The sequence below is a fragment of the Mustela nivalis genome (genome assembly GCF_964662115.1).
Source record: "Mustela nivalis genome assembly, chromosome: 2".
NCBI classification, from domain to species: domain Eukaryota; kingdom Metazoa; phylum Chordata; class Mammalia; order Carnivora; family Mustelidae; genus Mustela; species Mustela nivalis.
In genome coordinates, this window is record NC_139021.1 from 122,947,725 (window position 1) to 122,974,639 (window position 26,915).

Below are 26,915 nucleotides of genomic sequence, written 5' to 3' on the forward strand. Positions count from 1 at the left end.
ATCACACAAGACAACAACAACAAAAGAGTAACAACAAACAAAAATGAAAGAAAATCCACCTCCTGATCTGAAAGTGGTTTGGACACGTGGCCTCAGTTGTAAGGAGGATGGCTTTTGGGAGACACAGCAGGATTCCAAGACTCACTTTCCTACCTTTGTTGTTATAGAGAGAGATGCGCCATGATCCAGAAGGAATGCAGCTACATCCTCGTGTCCCTCCCGGGCCGAGAGGTGGAGTGGGGTGTACCCAGAAGTCGTGGCTGCATTTGGAGATGCTCCTTGCTGTAACAGCTGTTGTACAATATCTGCCTTCCCCAGTCGAGCAGAAATGTGCAGTGGGGTTTGGTCATCCTTAAGTGCAAGGCAGAAAAAACAAGGCTGATTAGTTTAGAGAACAATGATGACATTGTGGATCATTCAGAAAACTTTGCTTGGTATCAGAGGCTACCTTCAATGCCTTTCAAGTAACCTATTAGTCTGAAAAGTGTGAGAAGCAGTTCTGTCTGTAAATTAACCCACTACCACCTGCCACACTTTACCAAAATTTTAACCTCCAATGGTTCCTTTTTTGGGAGAGAAGGGAATGAATCCTAGTAAAACTCAAATAACCGAGAAGGTATTTTGCCTCCACCAGCTGTTACGCCCTCAAATGAAGTGAATTCTTGTATTGGTATCACCTTTTTATAGTCAAAAGCAGAGGGGTGGGGTGGGGAGCACAGGGTTGTGCAGGTAGATCTGCACAAAGGCTCCCAGCCAAGGGGGCTAAAAGCTAGCCCACCCTCTGCTTGTCAAGTGGTACATTCCAGGCATGGGCGGGATCTGCCTCCAGTAGAAGGGTCCCTTATTACAATTTACTCCGAGGCATGAGGCACCAAATCTTGCACTGTTAGGGTCTTATCCCCAAGGGGGAGAGGCATCTTTTTTAGTTTGCCCAACGATGCCCTGTGGGGGCCATTGTTTTTCCACTGGCCAACCCAATGGCCATCTCATTTTTTTTTTTAAAGATTTTATTTATTTATTTGACAGAGAGAGATCACAAGCAGGCAGAGAGAGAGAGAGAGAGAGGAGGAAGCAGGCTCCCTGCTGAGCAGAGAGTCCGATGCGGGACTTGATCCCAGGACCCTGAGATCATGACCTGAGCCAAAGGCAGCGGCTTAACTCACTGAGCCACCCAGGCGCCCCTGGCCATCTCATTGTTAAAAGGAAATCCCACACCTGAATGGGAAAAAAGTTCAGGTAAGTGCTTCCTGTAGGGAAGGTGTACAGAAGAGGTTGGAGCACAGGAGACGTCTTTGAAGATAAAAGTAGGATGAGAGTCAAGGCCAAAGCAAGAGAGTCTATATAAGAAGTGTAAAAGGAATTGGGGCGCCACAGGAAGAAGAGTACTGAAACCAGAACAAGATAATTGCTGCAGAAAGATCTCCCATAATTCTCCTTTGGCCACCACCACCACTGCACATTTGCTGAGCATCTACATGTCCCAGGCTCTGTGCTAAGTACTCCACCTACATTCACTCATTCATCATCACACCAATCTTATCACCAGCAACTATCAGGATTCTCAGTTTCTATATGAAGAAACTAGGAAAAGAAATGTGCCATGGAGATGTTAATTCATTGCCCAACATTACAGAGCTGGGAAGTGGTGGATCAAGATTCAAACCCAGGCAGTCTGGCTGAGGAGGTCAGGTTCTTAATCATGATACATACTGCTTCCTTAATGAAATCATCATCGCTATGAATTATCTCCTCCATTTCAGCTTGTGGGTTAACCATTCCCTGGGTACATTGCTTGGTATGGAACCAACAACACTCAGAAAATGTGAGGTTTCTTGTAATCCGTGGTAGAGTACAGCCTTTCCTATCCGTGGCTCTTTATTGATGAAGCAGATTGAACCAATCTCTTTAGATCAGGGCTGAGAAACTACAACCCAGGGGCCAGATCCAGTTGCTGCCTGTGTTTGTAAATAAAGTTTTATTGGAAACAGACATGCCCATATGCTTATGTAGTATTGCCTATGGCTGCTTTTTGCTCTAGAATGTCAGAGCTGAGCAGCTGTGGCTGAGATGGAGCATCTGGCAAAGCCTAAAATATTTACTCTCGTCCATTTAACAGAAAAGGTCTCCAGATCCTCTGTAAAATGCACCAAGTGGCACCACAGTCTATTGGACACTCAGAGTGTGTGATGGCTGCTCAGAACGTTACAACCTTTGTGCTCATCTGCAGATTTCATGCTTATAATGATGTAGTTGTGTTTGTTCCCACACTAGTATGTTTGTACTAGTCACTTTACTACTTTGTGCTTTATTTGCACCAATTACTTTAATTATACAATCACACAATAAGTTAGCAGGTAAAATATGAGTATGAAAGAGAAGGCTCAATTTTTCCCTAAGAATACTAAGTTGAAAGCTTTGGAGAGTGTTGATAGAAGTTGAGAAAAAACAACTGTGGTCAAATTAGATGCAGGTGAGATAGCTAAAAACATTGGGAGAATATTATAAAAGTCTAGAAATATTCTGCATACAAACTGCTTCATACGTGTCTTGGTTTTCTCTCTACCTAACCTGAAACTAGAAACTGTAGACAATGCAAATAAATGGCAAATAAGTATACATTTATATACAAAAGTTAAATTAAGCAGTTAAAGAATCTATGTATTTATTTATAATTCCTGACCTGAACTGCCATCTTGATAACCAGACCAACTGACAGGCAATGGGTGACAGGTAAATGGGTTTCTTTTGGAAATTAAACACCAGGCAGAGAATGAAGCAGTCAAACTCAAACTGAAACCATTCCAATTCAAGTCTCAAGTCTCTTCATGGCTTCACAAATTGTGAAGAAAAAGTAAAAACTTCCCTTTTCCTTTTATGTCTGTGACCAGTGACATAGAAGGTAACCAAAAGAGTTCAGTTGTGCTTCCGAACTGTGCTTGTTCTAGAAGTTTTGAGCCTAAGTCCTTCTCTGTGGAGTGTGAAAAACTCTGGACCAAGTCTCGGTTTGGTTCCAAATCTGCAAAGGGCTAACAATATGCCAAGGACACAGAGTTCTTTCTGGCACAAAGTTCTTGTTCCATTTAATTTTGTCAAATAATTGAATGGACAAATGTGTTGGGATTTTTTTTTTTTTTTTTTTTTTTTTTTTTTTTTTTTTTACAATATCACATGCATAGAACTTTTGTCATTACTTTATGAAAGTATTCCTGGAAGAGAGCATGCATGTGTTTAAAGGTTGTAATAAAATCAGGTTTTTTTTCCCCCTCAATAGCACACACTTTCATGGGTTGCACGTACCTTGGCTTTAGCTTCTACCTGAGCTCCGTCTTGCACCAGATACCTCACAACTTCGGCTTGACCAGATCGAGCTGCCATGTGCAATGCTGTTTCTCCTCTCTGGGGGAACAGGAGCCAAGGGTAATTAACTACAGCTCTCGAGGAGGGTGGCATATTTTATTTGCATAAAGCTTACGATGGAGGGTTTTTTCTTTTCTTTTTTTTCTTTTTTCTTTTTATAAAAAATAGTCCCAAGCACTTCCTTACTGAAAATGAGGAAGGACAGGAAATTGAATACTCAAGAAGTTTACATCCACCTGATTCATGATGGAAGGGCTGGTGTAACCCTGGGGAGCCAAGTCTCTGGCAGTATCAGAAGTGTTGCTCCATTGGCCCCCGGAGGGCTTGACAGGTGAATGCTCACCAGAGCCAAGCAGGAGAGGAAATGAGCGAAGGCAACAGCCAGGGATTGCCCCACAACAGAGCACCCCGCCCCCTCCATGGTGGGTGTGTTGGGGGGTGGCAGTGCTGCCTGACATGCAGAAGGCTTTGGTAGAGGTAGCCGGTAGCCCAGTAGGATGCCAGCCCCGGGAGGCCACACCTTCCTCTTTTTCAAAAGCAGTGGCAGTTTGGATATTTGCATATACTTCTTAAGCCTGGTCCCCCCAAATCAGAATTGCACCCAGAACAAAGCAAAACCCTAAATCTGCAAGGACAACATAGACACACCTGAGGGTCAGACTCGGTTGCAGGCAGTTGGTTTGCTTTCTCTGCTTTACCTCAGCACACCAGTATCCTAGTTTGCACATTATCCCACGGGGCCCTTTTCCTTGTCACTGGATTCCTCCAACCCAACCATGCCCCCATTTTCACCAAAAGAACTGAATTCAGATCATCTGTTCATTTATTTAATAAACAATGAAAATATTTTTTAAAAATGGATAGAAACAAATAGTCACAGAAATCAAAGGATTCTCTCACACCACGGGCACCCACCCACAAATTCCTTTTCTAAATCAAGCCTTGTGTTACAGGATAGCCACCTCCCTAGCAGGATATACAAAGGCACATTCACGTGTAACTTGTTACTGTGTTTACTGGAAAAGCATGCGGGATAGAGTTTACTGTATTATCCAGGGTCTTCTTAATGAAGGGAAATCTCTCTCTCTGGCATTAGTTACAGAAAAGATTACCTGTCAGCTGCGAAGCTGGTCTGTATCTTGTGCATGTGCTGATTTGGGCTCCGGAAGACAGAGCCTTACTGGAAGCCCACCAATCAGGGGGAGTGTTCGGACCTTGTGGCTGACCCTTTCTGTGCCAGCATGTGGTTTATTTGATTGTTAATGCTGTGGTGCTCATGAGTCCAACCAGGTTCTTAGGCTTGTGGTCTGTTATGCTAATAATACTATGATGTCTAACTTAAAGTCCTGTAAGGTAATGTTAAATGCCACACGCAGACCTAGGGTGAGAAGTCACCTCTCCAATACTTACTCTGAAATGAGTCTTATGGTTCTGCAGAGCAATGATTAGTGTGGAAAAGCAATACCATCCAATGATCTATGAACATGGATTTGCTGTAACCAAGGCTCTGCTATAACATGCTCAAGCACACTAATGAGAAAAATCATTTTGAATTTACTTGCAATTATAATAATGGTGATTTGAGGTGCTTCCTCAACATGAAACACTTACTAAATGCTTCTATTGTTAAAAAACAAAAACCAAAAAATCTTCCCCTCTACCAAAGCTATTTTTTAGAGTGCAATATCCAATAGTAACATATCTGTAAGGTCAATACACACAACTCATAAGTCCTAATGTTTTGCGATCAGCTAGTGATTGAACAGATCTTGCTTTCGAAGTAAAGGAAAGCACAGGTATTCTTAAATTTTGTCTTTTAAGCAGTAAATAGTAATTAACCTATTATTTTTAAAATAATTTAATTATTTTATATAATATTATATATTATATAATATTATTAATATTATATAATATACAACATAAAATATGTATTATTATATTATATAATAATATAATAATATATTGGTATATAGTATTATATATATTATATATTTATATAAAATATAATTATTTTATTTAATAAAAATAATTATTAAAAATTACTTAAAAATAAGTAAATAAGAACAATCTTCACTAGTTTCTGAAATACTCATAATTGGACCTTCTTTCTTGGAAGGATACTTACCACATTGGTGGTATTTGGAGAGGCTCCATGATGCATTAGTTGTGATACGATATTTACATGCCCCATGAAGGCAGCAACATGGATTGGGGTAAGGCCCGACTAGGAAGAAAAGAGGGAAATGCTGGTTTGTGATCTTATCATGAAAAGGTTTTGTCTGCCTGCCTCCCTGCCTGCCCTCCACCCACCCACCTTAATATAACCACTTGAGTGATCAGATCAAAGACACCAGCGCCCTGCCTATTTTTGGCATAGATTCAGATTCAATAACATAAACGCATCAGGACATGATCATCGTTTCCTTAAAGCAGGTTCGGTGATTATGAAAGACCTATGTCATATCCACTAAAGAAGAAAAAGTTCATATATTTTATGAAGATCAATGAGAAAAAATTAGAGAAAAATGACTTAAAGTTTTTTTCCCCTTTGCTACCAAACCTTCTTTATCCATATAACCGTGTGTGTGTGTGTGTGTGTGTGTGTGTGTGTGTGTGTGTGTCTAAGGGGGGTACTTAATGCCAATCTTCTAAAAAACGAGCAAATCAGCATTAAATCTTTAATCAATTTTTAAATTTCATGAATATTATAAATTAAGTAAGGCAAATAATACAAAGGTCACTAGACTAGACTTTAAATGTTGTTTGTCTATAATCCTACACACACACACACAGCCATAACACTTGTGCTTTGCATGTGAAATGATGCCACTTATAATTTTTTAGAATTTCATTCCACTTGCAACATGAACATCGTCATTTGGTAAAAATATTTAACATGCCTAGAAAAAGCTTTTTTTTTTTTTTTAAAGAGAGTGAGAAGGAGATACCAATCTCAAGAGAAATTTGAGAAATGTCAAAAAAATATGTGAAAGGAACTCTGCCTAATAATAGTGAGGTAAAGGGCAGAAGAGAAATAATTCTGGTTGCCCCACCTTCAGACAGTGGCAACCGAGGGAACCAGGGAAAAGCTCTGTGTTGTAATTTGGCACTTTTCTCCATCAGCAGGGGGAGTCCTTAGAACACGCGCAGGGCCAAGCCCTCATCTCCGTCTGCCCTGCCTTTGGGAGCTCTCAGGGAATACAGGACTGGCAACAGCCCCTTCTCAGGGGCTGACATCTCTGGATATTTATTCAAACATCAGTCAAAAAAATTTGATCGCAGAGCCCACTCTGACTTTAAAAATGGTTGCTGCGCACTGAGAATAAGCTTTTAAAATCACAGGTGCCATAATAAAGCCGTAAGAGTGAAGAAAGAATAAAGCAGTAGTAATATTTTCAATCATTTATCATTTTAAAATTGTGTCGCAAATCAAGGCAAATGTTTCATCTGCAGATAAGAAAATCAGGCAAAGTAACAGTCACTAAGCTAGATCTCAAACTTTCTATTTGCTTCCAATGCTACAGTCTTCACTGATGCATTCAACAAATCTTTACTGAACGGCCTACACTGTGTTGCTGGCATCTACAGACCAGTGAGGCTCAGCCTGTGCCCATGGAGCCTGGACTCCAGAGAGAGCCTGAACTCTCTGGGGGCAGGAGAGTAGTTAGGTCATATGTGCTTTGTTGGGAAGAGGCAGTCTGCAGGGGAGCTCCTACAGTGGGCCAGGGGTGAGGGATTTCCCTATCCCGTCCAGGCGGGTGTGCAGAATTAGCTGAGCAAAGCTGGGGTGACACATGGAGGGTGCAGAGATAGGGAGGTGAATGAAAGGGTGTCCAGTCTAGGGAAGTGTCATGGCTGGCATCTAGGGAGACCAGAGTGCTGGGGCTGGAGTAGGGAAGGAGAGTCCAGAGGGGCCACGGGTGGCCGAGCCTGGTTTGCTGTCTTGCAGGCTCAGCACTGGTCCTGGTGGAACATTCCTCTGAGTTCCATGTCAGTTTGTACAAAAGAAACCTAGAGCTAGTCCTTTATTAACTTCAGCAACTCTGTGTGTCGTTCATTCTGAATTTTGGGAGAGAGAAGTGTTCAGTTTACAAACACCTGGAGGTTCGAGTATACAGAGTTTCTCCACCTTGGCAAAGTTGACATTATGCACCAGATAATTCATTGTTGTAGAAGGCTGGCCTGTATACACTGTCAGCTATTCATTGGCACTGGCTTCTAGTAGCACCATGTGGCTGTCACAACTGAAAATACCTCCAGACGTTGTCAGCTGCCCCCTGGGGGGCAAAATCGCTCCCACTGAGGAGTACTGCATGACAGGATTTCATGAAAATTACGCTTTCGTTGATGGTACCACTCACCCCTAAGCATGAAGCATGTGTTTTGGATGATGTGTTTGTACCCACCCCCCAGACTCCTGTCTATTCTCCTCCGGATGGGCAGCCCCTGGGGTGAAGGATCTACACAGTCATCAGTGGCAATCACACACACAGCACAACTAGCTGTTCTCTGAGGAAGGCTCTGGGACTCCAGCTGTGAAGGTATACACTGGTGACACGGCGAAGCCTAGAAATCCTCCTCGCCTCACCTCGGTTACGGCTTGGATGGATGCACCGTGTTTCAGAAGGAGTTCCATGACTTTAATTCGATTCTTCTTGCAGGCAATATGAAGAGGAGTGAAGCCGTTCTGAAAGGGACAAAGGCACAGAACTACATGACCACATTCCTTGAAGATACAATTCCTCCGAGTGTGGTAAAATGTTTGGGAAATGATGTTCTGTAAGGATTTGGAAGTAAATGACGCGATGAAACAGAACGCAGATTCTTCTCTGGAAGCGTAGGTAGTCTAGCTGCTCCTAGAAATCCACAGTACTCTGCTGATCACGAACAGGAAGTAAATTTTTGTCACAGCCTCTTGGTGGCTGAGGCAAAATGGTCATGAGTTTTTTTAGATTATTTTATTTTGGAATTCACTCTTCCAAATAATATGTCCCTCCCTCCTCCATCTCATTTCAAATACAGACTAAAAACAGCTGGGCCCAAACATTTGTCCTCACAGCCCAAACTCTGCCAATGCCATTCAGCATTCTCTGTTGAATTTTAGGACAACTACAAGACTGGTTCTAGAATGTTTTCATCCCTTCCAGTTTTAGGGTTCAAATAGGTGTTTACTCCCAAGGAAGCAGGAAACAACCCAACATTATTTGGATCACTTGGTTTCACATTTCATCTAATAAAGGAGTCTGCTTTTTCACAAATTAGCTCCAAATCATACCGCTCGATCATTGAGACCACAGAGCATTTTTCAGTCACCATAGAGAACTATAAAGTATCAGGGGCCACTCTAAAAGCTTAGGTCCAAGTCACCATAGGTGTTTCCACAGCCACTCTGAGACCGTTTACCTAGCCATAGTCCATCCCAGGATGACTGGCTCTAACCTCCACATGTTGTGAAATCTTCCAAGTCAGAGGAAAATGAGAGTGAATGTCCACACCCTGTTTTAAGGCTTTTTTTTTTTTTTCTTGTATGGAAAAATGAGTCATGACTGCTAATTTCTTTTCCTCCCTTCTCAGAATTCAAAGATATGCTTGATATACTGGGCAGGTCAACAGCTTTTGAAATACTATTTTAGTAAAAGCTTTTAGTGACAATGACAGGCTGGGGTCAGAGTGCTCCTCAGTCCTCATGTTTCCTGCCCCCAGAGTAGCAGGGGTCCATTGGGACAGGGAGACAGTACCAGTTGGAAAGGAACAGTGACCCTTTCTAAATCGGTTGATCAGATGACAGCCTTTACCTTAAAATTGCTAGTCAATTTACATGTCTTCCCTAGCATTTGGTGACTGATTTTTTCCTAAACATGGGTGCTTATTCTGAACTAAATTTAAACAGCTTACCAAATTGGGATTATTTATTTTTCCAACAAAAACCCTATCTCATCAAGAAAATCAAATTACAGTACAGCTAGGGGTTAAAATAACAGATCATTTTAGGAGTTAAGACTACAAATGAGACCAAATTTTCATTTTTATCAATAGGAAAAGGAGATGACTGGCCATATGTTAGCTTACATGGTAAACGTAACACAAAAGTTTAGCTCACACATTCCTAGACCACTGATGGGTAAGAGAAAGTTTTTTGACCACTTTTCCTCATTTTTTTAGATCTTGGGAAAAAAATTTTAATTCATATAAATATAACTATACCCTCAGGAAGGTAAGTCTAATCACCTCAGTCTTTTCTACACCTACAGTTTTTGGGTCTTATTTATATTAAGAGATTCACCAGTGCGACCGTAAAGAGGTTAATGATTTAGCCCCATCGGCCTTGTTCACATCAGAAATAGGTTGTTTCTTTAAAGGATATTTGAAAAAAGTTGAGGGGAAGTACACTTTACTTAACTAGACCTTCTATTTTTACCTCCTCAAAGTAATCTCTTCTCACGTGGAGGCCGCATGTTGTCAGCAAGACAACACAGACTGGAGCTGTTGGCTTAGCCACTCACCAGGGCTTTGGCATTGGGGTTCGCTTTCTTGTCCAGGAGGACCTTGGCGACTTTGTAATGCCCACAGTGGGCAGCCACGTGGAGGGCGGTCAGGTAGTCATTGGTGACGTCGTCCACGGGCACGTTATGCTGGAGGAGAAGCTGGACGCAGTTCAAGTGATCCCCTTGTGTGGCCATATGCAATGGAGACAATCCATTCTGGAACACATAAGAAAATCAGAGTTTAATGTTTTACCTTTTAAATACAAATGTCCCGAACATAAAATACAGCACAAATATGAGAAGATGAAAACCTAGTTTTTCACACAGAAATACCTCTTCTTTTTTATTTATTTTTTTTTAAAGATTTTATTTATTTATTTGACAGAGAGAAATCACTAGTAGGCAGAGAGGCAGGCAGAGAGAGAGAGGGAAGCAGGCTCCCTGCCGAGCAGAGAGCCCGATGCGGGACTCGATCCCAGGACCCTGAGATCATGACCTGAGCCGAAGGCAGCGGCTTAACCCACTGAGCCACCCAGGCGCCCCACCTTTTCTTTTTTAAAAGGCTTTTTAAAAAGTTTTATTATCTAAATTCCAAGTCGTTAACATGTCATATTACTTTTAATTTTAAGTAAACTCTATACGACACACAAGATCAAAGATCAAAGTCACATGTTCTACCAAGTGAGCCAGCCAGCCACCCTCTTTTTAAAAGGTTTTGATGATTGTTTTGAACTCTAGCTACTTTTAAACCTAGTCCTCTCACTTCTTTTATCAGTTGAAAACAAATTTTTCAAGATAATTTCTTTTCTGGTTTTAAACATGGTGTGAATTGCGGTGACTGGGTGGCTCAGTCAGTTAAACATTCAACTCTTGATCTCAGCTCAGGTCTTGATCTTGGGGTTGTGAGTTCAAGGCCCGTGCTGGGCTCCACACTGGACGTGGAGCCTAATTTTTTAAAAAATATGAATTGTACTAACGTCCATTATTTATCTTATCCCCAGTGAACTAAAATTCTTTCTTTTTTCTTTCCTTTTTTTTTTCTTTAAGATTTTAAGTAATCTCGGGGCGCCTGGGTGGCTCAGTGGGTTAAGCCACTGCCTTCGGCTCAGGTCATGATCTCAGGGTCCTGGGATCGAGTCCCGCATCAGGCTCTCTGCTCCACAGGGAGCCTGCTTCCTCCTCTCTCTCTCTGCCTGCCTCTCTGCCTACTTGTAATCTCTCTCTGTCAAATAAAAAAAAAAAAAATAAAATCTTAAAAAAAAAAAAAAAAAAAAAGATTTTAAGTAATCTCCATTCCCAAATGGGCCTTGAAACCACAATCCTGAGATCAAAAGCTGTATGCTCCATGGACTAAGCCAGCCAGGCATTCCTGGAATTCTTAATATTTAAGAGTGAGAAGGATTTTTAAAAAATTTTTAAAAAGCAAAAGTAGATTGGAATTCATTACACTGGCTTTTTTTTTTTTCCTTACAAGTTACTAACACTTGATATTCTTATATTGATTTGATCAATAAAAAAAGATCTGACTAAAACAACACATTTCATTTCCTATCAATGTAGAAAGGAAATTTTTCCTCTTCCATCAGTCTGGTGCCCCCCTGTGTCTGTGATGAGGAAAGGCAAGGCACTGACCAACTCCTCAACTAACACCTGCCTCTATTTAAATCAACTGGGATCAACGACACAGTTAATCATGTGTGGTAGGAATAAGTCAAAAATTCTTTAAAGAGTTGTGAGAAGAAATAAAGAGGCTCAACGGTAAGTAGAGCCTTAAAAGCAAGTTGGAGGACATTTAGCATCCAGTACTTATTTCCCAGTGAAGACAAAAATAAGGCATTAAGATGTCAGTCCTTTCACGCATGCTTCCTTCAAATATGCAGGCAAAGTGGAGGAGTCTGGGAAATTTCTAGAGAATCCAATTGTCAAGAGAGGCTCTGTTCATCACTGTAACATAGTTTAACATATCTGGGGGTGGGCAAGAAGCGAGTGCAAATTCAGTTTCCAAAACATGTGTCATCGGTGAACTTTGAAAATAATGATGTATTAAATAGGCACTGATGACTCCGGGATTTCTGAATCCTCTGGGCCAAGTTATTTCCCGTAATTTATCTATTAATGACATAAAATAGTAGATCAAGATAGAAACAGTGCAAGCCTTCCTCTAGCTGCCCTCATGGTACCATTCACTCACTGTGATATATTTCAATGCAACACTAGTTGTGCTCCTTGCAAGTAAAATTTCATGGATTATAATTTCCCCAGATTGTGCGGCATATATAGAAAAATAAATATTCATGTAACTTTAAAGACTTCATACATGGTCAATCAGAATATTTCTGCCTAGGGGTGTCTGGGTGGCTCAGTGGGTTAAGCCTCTGTCTTCGCTCAGGTCATGATCTCAGGGTCCTGGGATGGAGCCCTGCATCTGGTTCTCTGCTCAGCGGGGAACCTGCTTCCTCCACCCCCCCCCCCACACCTGCCTCTCTGCCTACTTGTGCTCTCTCTCTCTCTCCGTCAAATAAATAAATAAAATCTTTTAAAAAAAGAATATTTTTGCCTAAAAAATTCCACTCTAACATTCTAAATCGAAGTAGACACTAACATGCAACAAAGGATGGGGATGCTTCTCATTTGAGATCCTGCCACCCACGAGCACATGTACATCTCCTTTCCTCCCTGCCAAGACATTCCTTTGCTTTATGTTCTGAATGGTGAAGTAAACAAAGAAACAAAATCTCAGAGATCAAATGATAGTCGTGGAGAGTAGAGATGGGAGGCAGGGCCAACGAAAGAAGAAAATTCTCAATACCATTTCTGCAATTTTACAGATATGGAAATTAAGTCTAAATAAGTTAAATAAATCAAGGTAACAATTTATAAATAGAAAACCTAGGCTTTGAGCCCCATTCTGTCACAAAGCCCCACTATTTACAGACACTGTGCTAATATGCTATATAGACGTTAAAAAAAATTTTTACAACCCAACTGTATTACAAGCTGCAAAATATGGGCATATTGAGGGAAATCACAATACTTCAAACCAAACAGAGAAATCACAATAAATACACCTAGCTTGATTTAAGCTCGCAATTCCAAGCTGGAAATAGACTGGATTACTTTTCAGAATAAAAGAAAGGAGTGATCTAAAGTTCAGTGTGATTTCTTTCTGGAAGCTCTCTGATACCTCAGGGAGGTAACTATTTGGGTTTATAAGTCCTTGTCCAACATCTTGTTACTGGAGTAAACAAAGATCCTCTTATGGTAACAGAGTACGTATTACATTGAAAGTAGGTAAGAAGAAAATTCTCTAACGATACACAAAATAACAATATATGAGTAGGTAAGTTATAGGGCATTGGAGAAGGAGGAGAAGAATGTAAAGACCTTCTGCCCTAGGAAGAGGGGTCTTCTCACAGACTGCCCCCTCGTAAAGCTGAACATACAGTTCCAACACGGACGGCTTTCCTTAGCTCAGAAAGATGAAAGCCTTGAGGAATTAGACAGATGGCCTTAAAGTCAGAAACGCATTCATTCACTTAAAATTCATTCAGGAAATGTTTCTGGGAGGTCTACTATGGGCCAGACACTAATTTAGGGGCCTGGGATACCACACCGAAGGAGGCAAAGTCCTTGCTTTCATTCTACCAAGGAGAGAGATAAGTATACAGGAAGAGAAGCTAACAAGGAAGCCTCTGTGAGAACAAAACACTGGAGTCAGAAAATGGGTAGAGACGGCAGAGATCTGGGACAAGCTGAGGGAACTCCATGTAGGGGCACAGGACACGAGGGTAAACCTGGTGCGTTCTGGAAAGTGGAAGCAGGCCAGCTGGCTGGAAGATGCTAGGGAGCAGAACAAGAGGAAAGGCAGGGAGGTGGTCAGATGCTGATCAGGAATTTATTAGGGCAGGAGGCTACTTCTGAACAAACATGGTAGATGTGACCTATACGCATCCATCCTTTCCCAAACTCTGAAGCAATTTAAAAGATAAATTCCACAAGGGCATGTATGCACACACCCCCAAAACACACAGGAAAGGAAATAAAAACAGAGGTGTGATGTCTATACATTGTAGAATGTCAAAAGAGGGTTTAGTGTGTTAACACATCCAGCAGAAGAGAGAAGGTAGAATGCTAAGCGTCTGTGGAGGGGTACATCAGCGGTGTTATTGGTTAATGTTTAATAACTACAGCTCTTTGAAAAAGAAAAACTCTGGGGCACCTGGTTTGGCTTAGTGGGTTGAGCCTCTGCCTTCAGCTTGGGTCATGATCTCAGGGTCCTGGGATCGGGCCCTGCATCGGGCTCTCTGGTTAGTGAGGAGCCTGCTTCCCCCTCTCTCTCTTCCTGCCTCTCTGCCTAATTCTGATCTCTCTCTCTGTCAAATAAGTAAATAAAATATTTTAAAGAAAAGAAAAAAAGAAAAACCCCAATATGTGACATTTGCCAATCCCCATGGTGTGAAGAACCCCACTATGACTGATTTCGAGCCATCAATATGATGTCACTGAATACAGAACTGGAAAAAGATGTACACAATAGGCTCAATGATGTGGCTCCAACCCACTGGGTAAAATAAAGACAGGTGATTGATTTCTTAGATGCCCCAAAGGCAGGGCAGATGGAAGCACGACACAACTTGGAAGATAAAGATGAGGCCTGGAGTCAAAAGCAGGATTGGCTCACCTGTGTATGGAGCGGTCAGGTTTCTAGGTCCTTCGGACCTAGCAAAGCAAAAGGATTTTCCCCTTGTCCTTCTCAGGAAATCAGGAGTTTAGTTTCTGGAGAAACTGAAGCAGAGCGATTCTGGAAGCAGGAGCCTGGGCAGTGGCAGTGGTGAGGCTCTGGAGTGATACCAGGTGCTCACAGAAAAAGGAAGGCTGGCATGGGTGTCAAGAGTGTGGTCTCTCCAGTTAGACTGCCTGCGTTCAAATCCTTGTTCTGACATGAGCTGAGCTCTCTTGAGAAAGTTATTTTAACCCTTTGGGTCTCAGTTGCCTCATCTATAAAAAGGGCCTAAGAGTAAAACTGGTGCCTCATTGTGAGGATTCAGTGGGTCCATATATGAAAAGTGCTTGGATACCACGTAAGTATTTGTTATCACTACCATGATTGATGTATGCATAGAGAACTAGGAGAATAACAGCCCCCTCTTTTTTTTTTCTTACTCGGAATGTACTGACACAGATTCTACACTGTAAAACATTAGCAGATTCGTCTCTCAAAATAACTGAACTTGCCAGAAAAAAAGGGCAATTAACCGTGACATGGGGGGACGTGTACGGCTCACCACCAGTGGAGTCCTGCCTACACTCGCATGGAGTTTCCACTCAAATGTTAGTGCCTGACACTGATGGTGGGAAACCTCAACATGAAAGAGAGAGATAAAACCAACACAGAGAAAAAAGATATTGTGAGGAATAAGAGACAGAAGAGAGGCAGGAAAAAATTAAAATCTGGGGTGTTCTCAGAAAGGTAATAGACTATATCGCATCCATTAAACAAGAACTGGATGCTTTAAGCAAAGAAGTTATCAGAGAACAAGAAAATGTTCTTGCCCATTATAAGCACAGAAGAAAAAAAATCAAGGAAATATCTTGGAAAGAAAGAAAAAACAATGAGAGGAACAAAAGGGAGAAAAGACGGAGACAGCAATTTTATTTTTAGCTATGCCTTATTGTTTTGATGAAATGAAAATTAATTTTGAAGAGAACAAGGGTCTTTAGGCAGGAGGTGACACGGTGTGGTTGACGTGATCTGGCTACATTGACTGTTGTGGATTGGGAATGGGGCTGGAGAGGACCATGGCAGGATGGAGGCACCAGTAAGGAAGCTGGTGTAAGGCTCCAGTTAGTGGTGAGGTGACTCAGAAGAAAGCAGTAGAGGTGGAGAAAAGATAAATACAGACTTCTTGAAAGGACAAAGCAGAGCCAGAAGGCCTTAGATGAGAAGCCCTCAAAAGGTCAAGGTGTCATCACATATAATGAAATACTGTGGCTGTTTCATACTGTTGGTAACACCTCACTTGGTTACTAATGTAAACCCTACATTTCAAATGAATGACGGGCGTTGGTGGTATAGTGGTGAGCATAGCTGCCTTCCAAATGAGTGACGGAATTGTTCAGACCACCTGGAACCTCGTGCATCTCCACTAGGACTGTTGAGGAAACACCGACCAGAGTACTTGCACACAGGAGTAACATGTGTTTTTGTTGTTTTGATGACATTTAGAAGTAAGGCTCTTTATAAAGCTTAATGCAGTTTCCACGTATCACTGATCAGATTAACAAAAATTATGGGACTCAGGTATTCCGTATGTTTCAAAATTTATTTATAAATATTCTCTTATTAAATAGTGCCAAAGGCTTTATCATAAAAATCCAGAAGACATTCTGTAAGACATTCATTTTGAGGCAATCACCATGCATTCTTTTTGCATATGTCAACTTTGCCAAAGACTCAAGCAAGATGCCATCGTTCCAAAGTTTCCAGCCTTTATCAGTTAAACCATATCCCCTTTAATAATCTGTAAACCCTCAAGAAATAAACCAAAGGGCGGGACAAAGAGAGCCAGTCCCCAGACTTCCGAGACTATAGATCTTATATTTTCTTTCACAAATAAACAATGATTGATGAGCTATGAAAATTTCACAGAGTAAGATCAAGCAGTGAGTGTTCCCAAAATAAAGCAAAAACAAGCAACACGCACAAAGACGACTTTGTGGCAGGGCGCACTCCATCGAAAGGCTTCATAAACCCAAACTAATGTTAAGGTTCTCCAAGATCTGAACTACTCTTCACTGCTACATTGGAATGGTATCATTTTTCTATGATTCAAAGGCAGTTAAATAAGCTCAACAGGCAGTAAAGGTATGCAAAGTGAAATACAGTCCACGTCCAAAAACTTGGGAAGAAATTACCTTGGTTTTTGAAAGAATGGGGGCCGCTCGGTCGAGCAGCATTTCCACCACCTGCTCATGGCCGCTCCTTGCTCCACAGTGCAGGGGCGTCAGACCGTCCTGAGGAACAAAGGCAACATCTTCAGTTAGATTTGATGGGAAACTCCATAAATGCAGTGTCTTTCTTCAGGATTTGGTGCGACTTCCAACATGTTGTGGACCTGGGACTTTCAAACATTTACTCACATATCTCAAAATAATTTCCTATTCCTAAGTAGAAAACTAAATTTTTCAAAAGTTTAAGCAGTTGAAAAATGCATAATTTCCCACATATTAGAATACTCACCATTAAAAATACGATTGTTTCCCTACTCTTTCCATATCCAATGGAATTGACCTACCATAAGTAATTTGAGAGCCACCATTTAAAAAAAGTAAAAAAATAAACTTTTATTATAAAAATTTGTTTTTTTTAAAGATCAACCTCATTTTATTTTCTTTTAAATTTAAGTTCAATTAGCCAACATACAGTCCATCATTAGTTTCAAATGTAGAGTTCAGTAACTCATGAGTTGCATGTAACTCCCACTCTCATCACATCACGTGCCCTCCTTAACATCCAACTACCCCATCCCTCACCCACCGCCCCTCCAGCAACCCTCAGTTTTTCTCCTATAGTTAACAATTTCTCATGGTTTGTCTCCCTGTTGGGTTGCTTCCCATTCAGTTTTCCCTCCCTTTTCCTGTGATCCACTGCACTATTTCTTATATTTCACATATGAGTGAAACCAAATGATAAATGTCTTTCTCTGACTGAATTATTTCCCTCAGCATAATACCCTCCAGTTCCATCCATCTCAATGTAAATGCTAAGTATTCATCCTTTCTGATGGCTCAGTAATATTCCATTGTATATATGGACCACATCTTCTTTATCGATTCATCGGTCAACCGACATCGAGGTTCTTTCCATAGTTTGACTCTTGTGGACATTGCTGCTATGAATATTGAGGTGCATGTGCCTCTTTGGATCTTTACATTTGTATCTTCGGGGTAAACATCTAGTAGTAAAACTGCTGAGTCATAGGATAGCTCTATTTTTAACCTCTTGAGGAAATGCTACAGTTTTCCAGAGTGGCTGCAACAGTCTGCATTCCCACCAACAGTGTCGAAGGTTTCTTTTCCTCCACACCCTCACCAACTTTTTGTGTTTTCGATTATTGCCATTCTAACAGGTGTGAGAGCCGAAGGTAGCGGCTTAACCCACTGAGCCACCCAGGTGCCCCTTATTTTAGTTTTGATTAGCATTTTCCTGATGATGAGTGATGTTGGACATCTTTTCATGTGTCTGTTGGCCAACTGGATGTCCTCTTTGTAGAAATGTCTGTTCATGTCTTCTCTCATTTTTAAATTGTATTATTTGTTTTCTGGTGTTGAGGTATAAATTCTTTGTATATTTTGGATACTAATCCTTGATCAGAGGTGTCATTTACATTTTCTCCCATTCATTAGATTGACTTTTAGTTTTATTGTTTACTTTTCTATGCAGAAGCTTGTTATTTTGATGAAGTTCCAACAGTTTATTTTTGCTCTTGTTTTCCTTTCCCAGGTGATGGATCTAGAAAACTGTTGTTATGCAATGTCAGAGAAATTATTGCTCTCTTCCAGGTTTCCATGGTTCCAGGTCTCACATTTATGTCCTTAATTTTTGAGTTTATTTCTGTGTCTGGTATAAGAAAGTAGTCCAGGATCATTCTTCTGTATGTAGCTGTCTGGTTTTTCCAACACTACTTGTTGAAGAGATTTTTCCCATTGCATATTCTCGCCTTCTTTGTCAAAGATGAATTGACCATATAATTACGGGTTATTTCTGGGCTCTCTGTTCTGTTCCATTGATATATGTGTCTATTTTGGTGCCAGTATCATACTGTTGTGATTACTACAGCTTTGTAGAATATCTTGAAATCTGGGATTGTGATGCTTCCATTTTTCTTTTCCAATATTATTTTGGCTATTTGAGGTCTTTTGTGGTTCTGGACAAATGTTAGGATTGTTTGCTCTAGTCAAAAATGCTGTTGGTATTTTGATAGGGACTGCATTAAACCTGTAGATTGCTTTGGGTAATATGGACATTTTAACAATATTTGTTCTTTCAATCCATGAGCATGGAATATCTTTCCATTTATTTGTATCATCTTCAATTTATTTCATCCGTGTTCTATAGTTTTCAGAGTACAGCTCTTTCACCTTCTTGGTTAAGTTTATCCCCAGGCATTTTATTATTTTTGGTACAAACACCATCCCAATGTTTGTTTTTATCAATGTTAGTGCTGAGACATCTCCTCTGCATAAGTAAGTAGATGGACTTTGTTAAAGCAGTGTCACTAGTTCTTTGAACTCCTGAATTACATGCCAAAATCACCTACACGGTGAAGATTTTTTTCAATGATGCATCATAATACAACTCCTTTAGGTCCTTCATTTTTGTTAGCAGCAGCAGCAGCAAGATTTCTAACCACCCAATGAGCGGAATAAACTGTTGCTCAGTCATTAGAGTCACACCATTGTGAACATGACACTGATATCCTGAACTCTTTGCCTTGCTCAACTCTGTCCCCCTTTTTCCCCAGGTTTTGCACCCTGGGGCCAGGTGTGTGAGAGTTAGTTAGGTCTTTCTTTAGTGCTAACGTAGAAGGGCTGTTGTACTACATGTTTGGTGGGAAAGCCCGGGAACTGAGGAGTGGAAAATTATTCACTCAAAACTATCTAAGTGGCCCCAAACTCTAGGGAGAGTTTTTACACACCCACCTTACGTGTTCCCCAACTTGAAGATTCCCACGGTTGACAATGCCTACCCAAAAGACAGTTACAATTTAAGGTACATCAGAATGTAATTCAGTGTGTTCAAATCACTTCTAGATTGTATGAGCAGATCTTGAAAATAACCGTAATTATCCTAATGTATATTTGGTGAGGTACAATCCTATTTCTAACCTACCAGCCACATCCAAGAATTAAGTCCTTAAAAAATGAAATTTGAATCACAAGCATTGCATGACTTCATTTGATCATGCTGTGAGCATGAAAGCATTCTGCCTTTTATGCTGATTTAAAACATTTGCTCTTATAAACCAAAGTAAAGCAATGTATAGACTTTGAAGTTGGAAACAGCATTTTGCTAATAAAAACAGATAAAAAAATAAAAATCACTATAATGTCCAAGGGTCTTCCCAATAATGTAAAATCTGAAAATATCTGAAGGAGAAATAATAATTACCTCTATCCTCTACCACACACACAGAAACATACCACACAGACCCTTTTATATTGTCTTTTATGAACTGAAAGGTCAAATCTGTTTCTTTCATTTTCGCATAAGTAGATTCTAAGACCCAAGAGGTGACAGAATACGTGCAGACGTGTTCAAACTAAGGTCACACAGAAAACATAATTCTTTTAGCCCAACTCATTTATCCTTGAAGATTACCTTCCCCCAAACAAACTCCTACACACTGAACGCAAAGTGTCTGGCTTGTTAAGTGCAAAACCTCGACTCCTCGATCCTTTGAAACATACTGTTCCTTACAGACGTACATGTTTGCCCGTTTCATTTTTTTTTAAGTTTTAATTATGGAAAATTTCAAACCTATTTCAGACTAAAGCAGACTGAATGGGGTAACGAGCCTCTGGTGTGCGGTGCTCGGCGTTAGCCATCACCCGTCACCTTCCTGATCAGGCTTTTCCCTTCGTGTCCCTGACCTTTTCTCTTCTCTTAGATCACTGTGAAGCCAATCCAAGCTTGAAACCATCTGATCCTCACAACTACCCTGATACAGAAGGCACAATCTTCATGTGATACATGAAGACTCGAAGGGTTCCAACAGGTTCAGTGACGCATCCAAGGCGGCACAGGCTGACGGCAGAGCTAGGCCAGACGGTGCGGAACAGACAAGGCACGTCTTGGGAGGAGTTACTACGACAAAGCCCCTTGGCTCAAACTTCCAGCCACCCTGAACCTTCCTTTTATCTACATTCTGCAGCTGCTGCCTCTGATCTCTGGTGTTTATTTATTAAAAACTCATCGACTCCAGAGATGCGGCTGGGGAAGGTAATTTTTTCATCAGCGCAAGAGCAGTGAAGTGCCATTGTCCCCAGCCATTGTTCCTATTACCACCTGGTTTCAATCATCAAGTCAGCTGCTTCCCCAGGGTTGAGATCTTCAGTTCCCAGCTAACTGCAGTGATCGACCTGAAGCACCGCTCTTTCCAACTGGACTTTGTTTGACTTGCAGTATTTTTAACATTGATCGTGAGTAGCTGACTCCTTTGGATCTTCTGCAAATTTGCTCTGCAACTTTTCAAAAGTGCAGGACTTCAAACAGCCAGGAACCCGGCCGGAGAGCTGCCTCATCAGGGAGCTGTACAAGATGTCATGACTGCCCGGCCTGGCTGCGGGGACATTCACAGGTCAGTGGAGAGCTGGTGCCCAGAGTTAATGCAAGGTCTTCAGCGTCACAGCATTTATGGTGACAAAGAACACAGCTGCCCGGCCAGCCTGCAGTGAGACTGAAGGGTATCTGCCATGTACTGCTTCACACTTAGTTCAGTTTAAAAAAAAAAAGGAAAATTAGCCAGCACTGAGTTGACTTAATACCGATATTTTGGACAAAAATTAAATATTTAAATTTCCAGGGCACCTGGGTGGCTCAGTAGCTGAAGCAGCTGCCTTTTGGCTCAGATCATGATCCCAGGGTCCTGGGATCCAGCCTGTGTCAGGCTCTCTGCTCAGCGGGGAGCCTGCTTCTCCTCCCTCTGCCCTTCCCCTCTCTTGTGCTATCTTTCTCAAATAAATGGTCTTTTAAAAAATTTAAATTTCAAACTAATTTCTTTTGCTTTGAAATGGGTGAGGTTTATCATTCACGTTTCTGGAGCCCTGTGTTTGGGGACCATCCATGACTGCCACTCATTCCCCGGCCAAGCCTCAGTTCCCTGGGTTAAGAGGGACAGCCTTCCCCGAGTGCCCCTCCTTCCCACCTGGTCCACAAACCCTCTGTAGCTCTTTGTCTTCTTGCTTCTCTGCATTGCCCACACGGGGTACCTGCACGGACTCCCCTTCCCACTTTCTCCAAGATCCCAGCGTATACCGTTTGAAAGTCCTGTGTTCTTACGAGGTTTTTCCAAAACTGGACATAAGCATCCCATTTGCAGGGCATCTGCCTTATTTTATCTGTACTTCTTTTGAGGAACCTCGAACTTTTGGTTGAGTCTTAGTCCTTTGTGAACAGGCATTATCCTTTCAACGAGTCTGCTTCTGAGCACAAGGCCACTTAGTTTAAGGGATATTTGACCGTCACAGGGAGGGTTACTCAGTACTGTATCCGTGAAAGTGGCTTAATGGAAATGAGTGAATGAACGCATGGAGAGATCAGGTAAATGGGTTTGGGCACTAGTCTTTCAAAAAAGGTTTTCTAGTTAGCTGGTTAAAAATCCCTTTCCTTGTTATCCTTTTTGTCTAGATTTACCTTGTACTTCGGGAGTGCTATACTTTGTCTTTCTTTCCAGAAAAATAAAACTCTCAATTAAAAAAAAAAAAGATTTTAAATGTGACAAAATACTGACGAGTCTTTCTCACTCTCAGAGTAAGCAAAATATCAGAGGAGTTGTTCTAAATAAGATATTTTCCTCTTACTTAGAATACTACAAGCTTAACAAAGGGAGCTCCTGTGGATCCCGTGGTTTGGAACACAGCGGCGATCCGGTGTACTCCTTTCCCTGAAACTAGAGCAGTGCTTTTTTCCCAATACAAAATGAGGAATCTAACCTACTCCCAGCACAGTGTCACTTAGAATGGGTCTGGGACCAAAAAGCAGTTCCTCAGTTGCATATGAAAGTGCCGGCTTCTGGATGGCAAATGCTTGACAAAGGCAATTCCCGGGGCACCAGGGAGGCCGTCTCAGTCTCACGAATGGCGGCATGTGCGCTTGGATAGCAGAGAGAGAGAGGGATGCTGAGTTGCCATAGTAACGTTATGGGAGAGAAGGGAAATTGCATGGGGTTAGTTTTTTTTTTTTTTTCCCCCAATTCCCCTGATTTTTAAAGCACTAACATAATGAACAAGTATTCCCTTGGGGAGAATTCTGAAGCAAAGCCAACTGGCTCATCCAGATCTCATATTTCACCTCGGTGACAGTAATCTTATTACTGAGGTGGGAAACTGTGCCTTACTGGCTGGACAAAATGCTCTCTCGTGTTAGCCTGAGAGCAAAACCTTGCACACTCGAAGGTCAAAAAGGCTTTCTTTCGGGTCCTGTTTTTGCCAAAAAGCATGGAGCAGGACATGAAGGCATCACTTCTGAGAACACTGCACCCAGAATATGTTCTTAACAGGCTGAACTTGTTCAAAGCCAATACTGAAGTGATACTAATTCTTGATTTGGGAAATAATTTTTAAAATGTACATTTCTTTTGACATGTATTCTGTAGGTTCCTTTCTTTCCTTCTCTCTAAGCAATAAATAAATAAATCTCACTCTAGAGAAGAAAAAGGAAATCAAGCAGAGAGAACTCTTTTCCTATAGCAGGGATGTAAAAGAGGATGTATATTTCACCGAAAACTGGAAACAATGAAACACAAAGCAGGTACTTCTCCAGGAGGGGAGAGCTGTAACACAGTCAGAGAGAAGTCAAAGGGCAGCAACTGCTGTCCAACAGTAATGCTCTTCTCAGATCTGTATTCTTTACCAAAACTTCTGACTGTATCCTCATTGTATGTGTGTTCAGTGGTACAGATTTGACCAAGGAGGGAGTGTTATACCATTTTTTGAAAAACCCCTGTTGTTACAGGCACACTGTACTTGTGAACTTACTGAATCTTTACAACTCATGAGAAAGACACCAGAGTTCCACTTACAGGTAAGAAAGCTCCTCCAGAGGGTGGAGGTACCTACTCAAGGTCACGGAACCTACTCGAGGTCACACACAAACAATGGCTGGACTCTTAATTTATACTTCGCCTTGCCTCCAGCTGAGGAATCGGATTCCCTCTACTGTCAAACAATCTCCTTTCATGACCTAGAATTCATTTCTGCCATTTATGTATAGGAGAGAGAAGTATCTCTTCCTAATTCCCTTCCTTGCTGTCCCTGTCATTCATTCTGTATGTTTAAATTAAACTAAAATAAGGCAAAATCCTTCTGTTGTTCTCTCTGCTTAGAAAACCATGGCTTTCTCTCTGAGCCTAGAACCTACACCTTTATGCTATTTGTTGTGTATTTTCCCACTCTGTTCTTTGTGGGTTCTTTGTCCCTCCTTTTTGTCTTCCTTTGGGTTAACTGAGCATTATTTAGTATTCTAATCACTGAATCATTACACATATCATTGGCTATCTCCACCTTTGGCTTTTTAAATCAATCTTTTTTCTTTTTCTTTTAGTGGTTGCCCTAGGCATTACAATATATATCCTTAATTTAACAAGTCTACCTAATATTATCAATCATGTATCACATAGTAATATTATATATGATGTATTGAATTAATATTATATAACTTCACATATAATATGAAATTCTGCTATATTTCCATTTACACTATGAGTTTTATCTTTTGTGCTATAAATATTAGATATTTAACGTCGACTACAAACCTAATAGATTGATATTTTTCTTTAATCAAATTTTAAAGAATCTCTAAAAAGCAAAAATGTTTTCTATGTTGATCTGCTTATGTATTACTTCAAACTTTTCTTTACATTTTTTAGATCCATATTTCCATTTGCTATCATTTCCCTTCAGAATAAACAACTTCCTTTAGTATTTCTTTTAGTGTGGGTTTGATGTTTTCTCAAGTATTGCTTATCTGAAACTGCATTCTGCTCTTATTATGAATTTGTTTATAGGATATAAGTTCTAGGTTAACAGATATTTTTCACTTAGTACCTGAAAAATGTTCCATTGCCTTTTGGCCTCCAGTGTTTCTTTTCTTTTTCTCTCTTTTAAAGATTTTATTTATTTATTTGAAAGAGTGAGAAAGCAGGAGCAGGGGCAGGGGTAGAGGGAGAAGCAAACTCACCCTTAAGCAGGGAGCCCGATGCGGGACTTGATCGCAGGACCCTGGGATCATGACTTGAGCTGAAGGCAGAGGCTTAAATGACTGAGCCACCCGGGTACCCCTGACCTCCAGTGTTTCAGATAATAAGTTTGATTACAGTCTCATCATTATTTTTCCATTTATAATGTGTCTTGTTCTCTGGCTGTCTACATTTCTTTCCCTATCTTTGATATTTAGCAGCTTTGGTATGATGTGCCTCTGTGTGGTTTTCTTCGTATCTATCCTCCATGGGGTGTGCTGTGCCTCCTGGGTCAGGGCTTGCAGTTCATGATTAAAGTGGTAATCTTTTCGACTCCATTCTCTTTCTCCTCTGCTTCTTAGGCTGCATCATATATATGTAGTCAGCTTGCTAGTATTCCACGAGTTGTTGACATGGTGTTAACTTGATTTTTAACCTTTTTGCTTTCCGTTCTACAGTTTGGATGATTTTTATAACTTGACTTCAAGTTCACCAATTCTTTCTCACTTTGCCTTCAATCTGTTCTTTATCCCATCCAGTGATTTAAAAAAAAAAAAATTAGGTATTGTTTTTTTAGTTCTAAGATTTATTTTTTTAAGATTTCTTTACATCTCCTGAATTTTTTTCTTTTTTTGCCTTATTGATTTTATCTATCTTTTCCTTCAGCTCTCTAAATATTTATCATAGTTATTTTATTTTATTTTTTTAAGATTTTATTTATTTATTCGACAGACAGAGATCACAAGTAGGCAGAGAGGCAGGCAGAGAGAGAGGAGGAAGCAGGCTCCCTGCTGAGCAGAGAGCCCAATGTGGGGCTCTATCCCAGGACCCTGAGATCATGACCCGAGCCGAAGGCAGAGGCTTAACCCACTGAGCCACCCAGATGCCCCATGGGTTTGTTTTTATTACATACCTTTTCCTTTGGACTGCATGCCAGATTTTGTTTTTCCTCTTGTGTGTACTAGTAATTTTTAAATTATATGTCAAATTTAGATTAAATACTGGATATTATGAGTAATGTGCTATAAAGACTCTGATCTTGTAGGGACATGGTTTTAGGTTTTCAACGGCAAGTCTGTTTCAGTTTTGTCCTTATTCCAAGAGTAATCCCTTTAGACTTGGGACACAGCTATAACTTCTAAGATGCAGTTCTTATAGAGTTAATAAAAAGCCAAAGAAGTTTACCAAGCCTCCCTGATGTGGTGATTGTCTTCCTTGCAACAGGCACTGCTGAACTTTCCTCTCAGCTTTCGATTTTTTTACCTGTTATTTCCCTCTGGCCTCCTTGGTGTTTCAACACCCCCTCCCCTGCAAACACACATAGTTCGGGGCTCAGCTAAAGATTATGGGGAGTTGTTAGATTGACTTCAGTGCTTTATTTGTGGTTCCCTCCTTTCAGTGATTCATCCCTGAATATCCAGCCACTCTTACAGCTCCAAACGTGATCCTCTAACCTCAAGACAGTAACATTGTGACTGTCTCCATGAATTGTATGACAGTACCTCCCTTATAAATAGAGATCTCATGATATTTAGTTATTCCAAAAGTTGAATTCACTCCAATTTATGCTAAGTTTTGATTACTTTTCAGTGCCTTCCAAACACGTTTTAAAAACAATTTTTTCAGAATCTATGATTTTTACCATTACTTCAAGTCAAAATTCTAATACAGTTGAGTAAAAACATGAATATGTGACTTCTACACACTCTGCCATCACAGTTTATATTTGTTTCTATCGCACACTATTTCCTTAGAAAATGTTACATGGAAAAAATTCAAATTAAAGTTGACACTTAAAAAAAAAAATAATAATGACTTATTTATTTATCTTAGTTTTCCTTTGGGAAGGAGGATAATTAACGATACGTACTGTTGATAACTATTGAGTTCTTTTTGTGCCTAATGAATGCAGAGTTATTTAAAAGAAATAAGGTTACTGAGCATTACTGACTTACATCACAAGAAAATAGGACAAAGAGTAGAGTACTCGCTGGGCACCAGCACTTAGAACCACAGCAATTAATGAAAATAACACCTGTCCTGAGCCTGCTCTACAGACTCTTCATGGCAGCCCGGCTTCAGGGGTACCCAAAATGTACCCAATACCTTTATATCT

At 40.7% G+C, this 26,915-nt stretch overlaps 1 protein-coding gene and 1 long non-coding RNA gene across 2 annotated transcripts in view; one reads left to right on the forward strand and one right to left on the reverse strand.

Annotated features, from left to right (window-relative positions):
* The window catches only part of ANK3 (ankyrin 3), a 335,126-nt gene that overhangs the window by 148,764 nt on the left and 159,447 nt on the right, over nt 1-26,915 (reverse strand). Inside the window, 6 exon segments of the mRNA XM_082721630.1 lie at nt 154-351; nt 3,298-3,396; nt 5,483-5,581; nt 7,946-8,044; nt 9,861-10,058; nt 16,758-16,856. Coding sequence (XP_082577756.1) covers nt 154-351; nt 3,298-3,396; nt 5,483-5,581; nt 7,946-8,044; nt 9,861-10,058; nt 16,758-16,856 — 792 coding nt within the window.
* LOC309860109 lies at nt 20,717-26,588 on the forward strand. Its single transcript, XR_014309158.1, has 3 exons — nt 20,717-21,202; nt 23,578-23,646; nt 26,554-26,588. It is a non-coding gene; the product is annotated as an uncharacterized lncRNA (long non-coding RNA).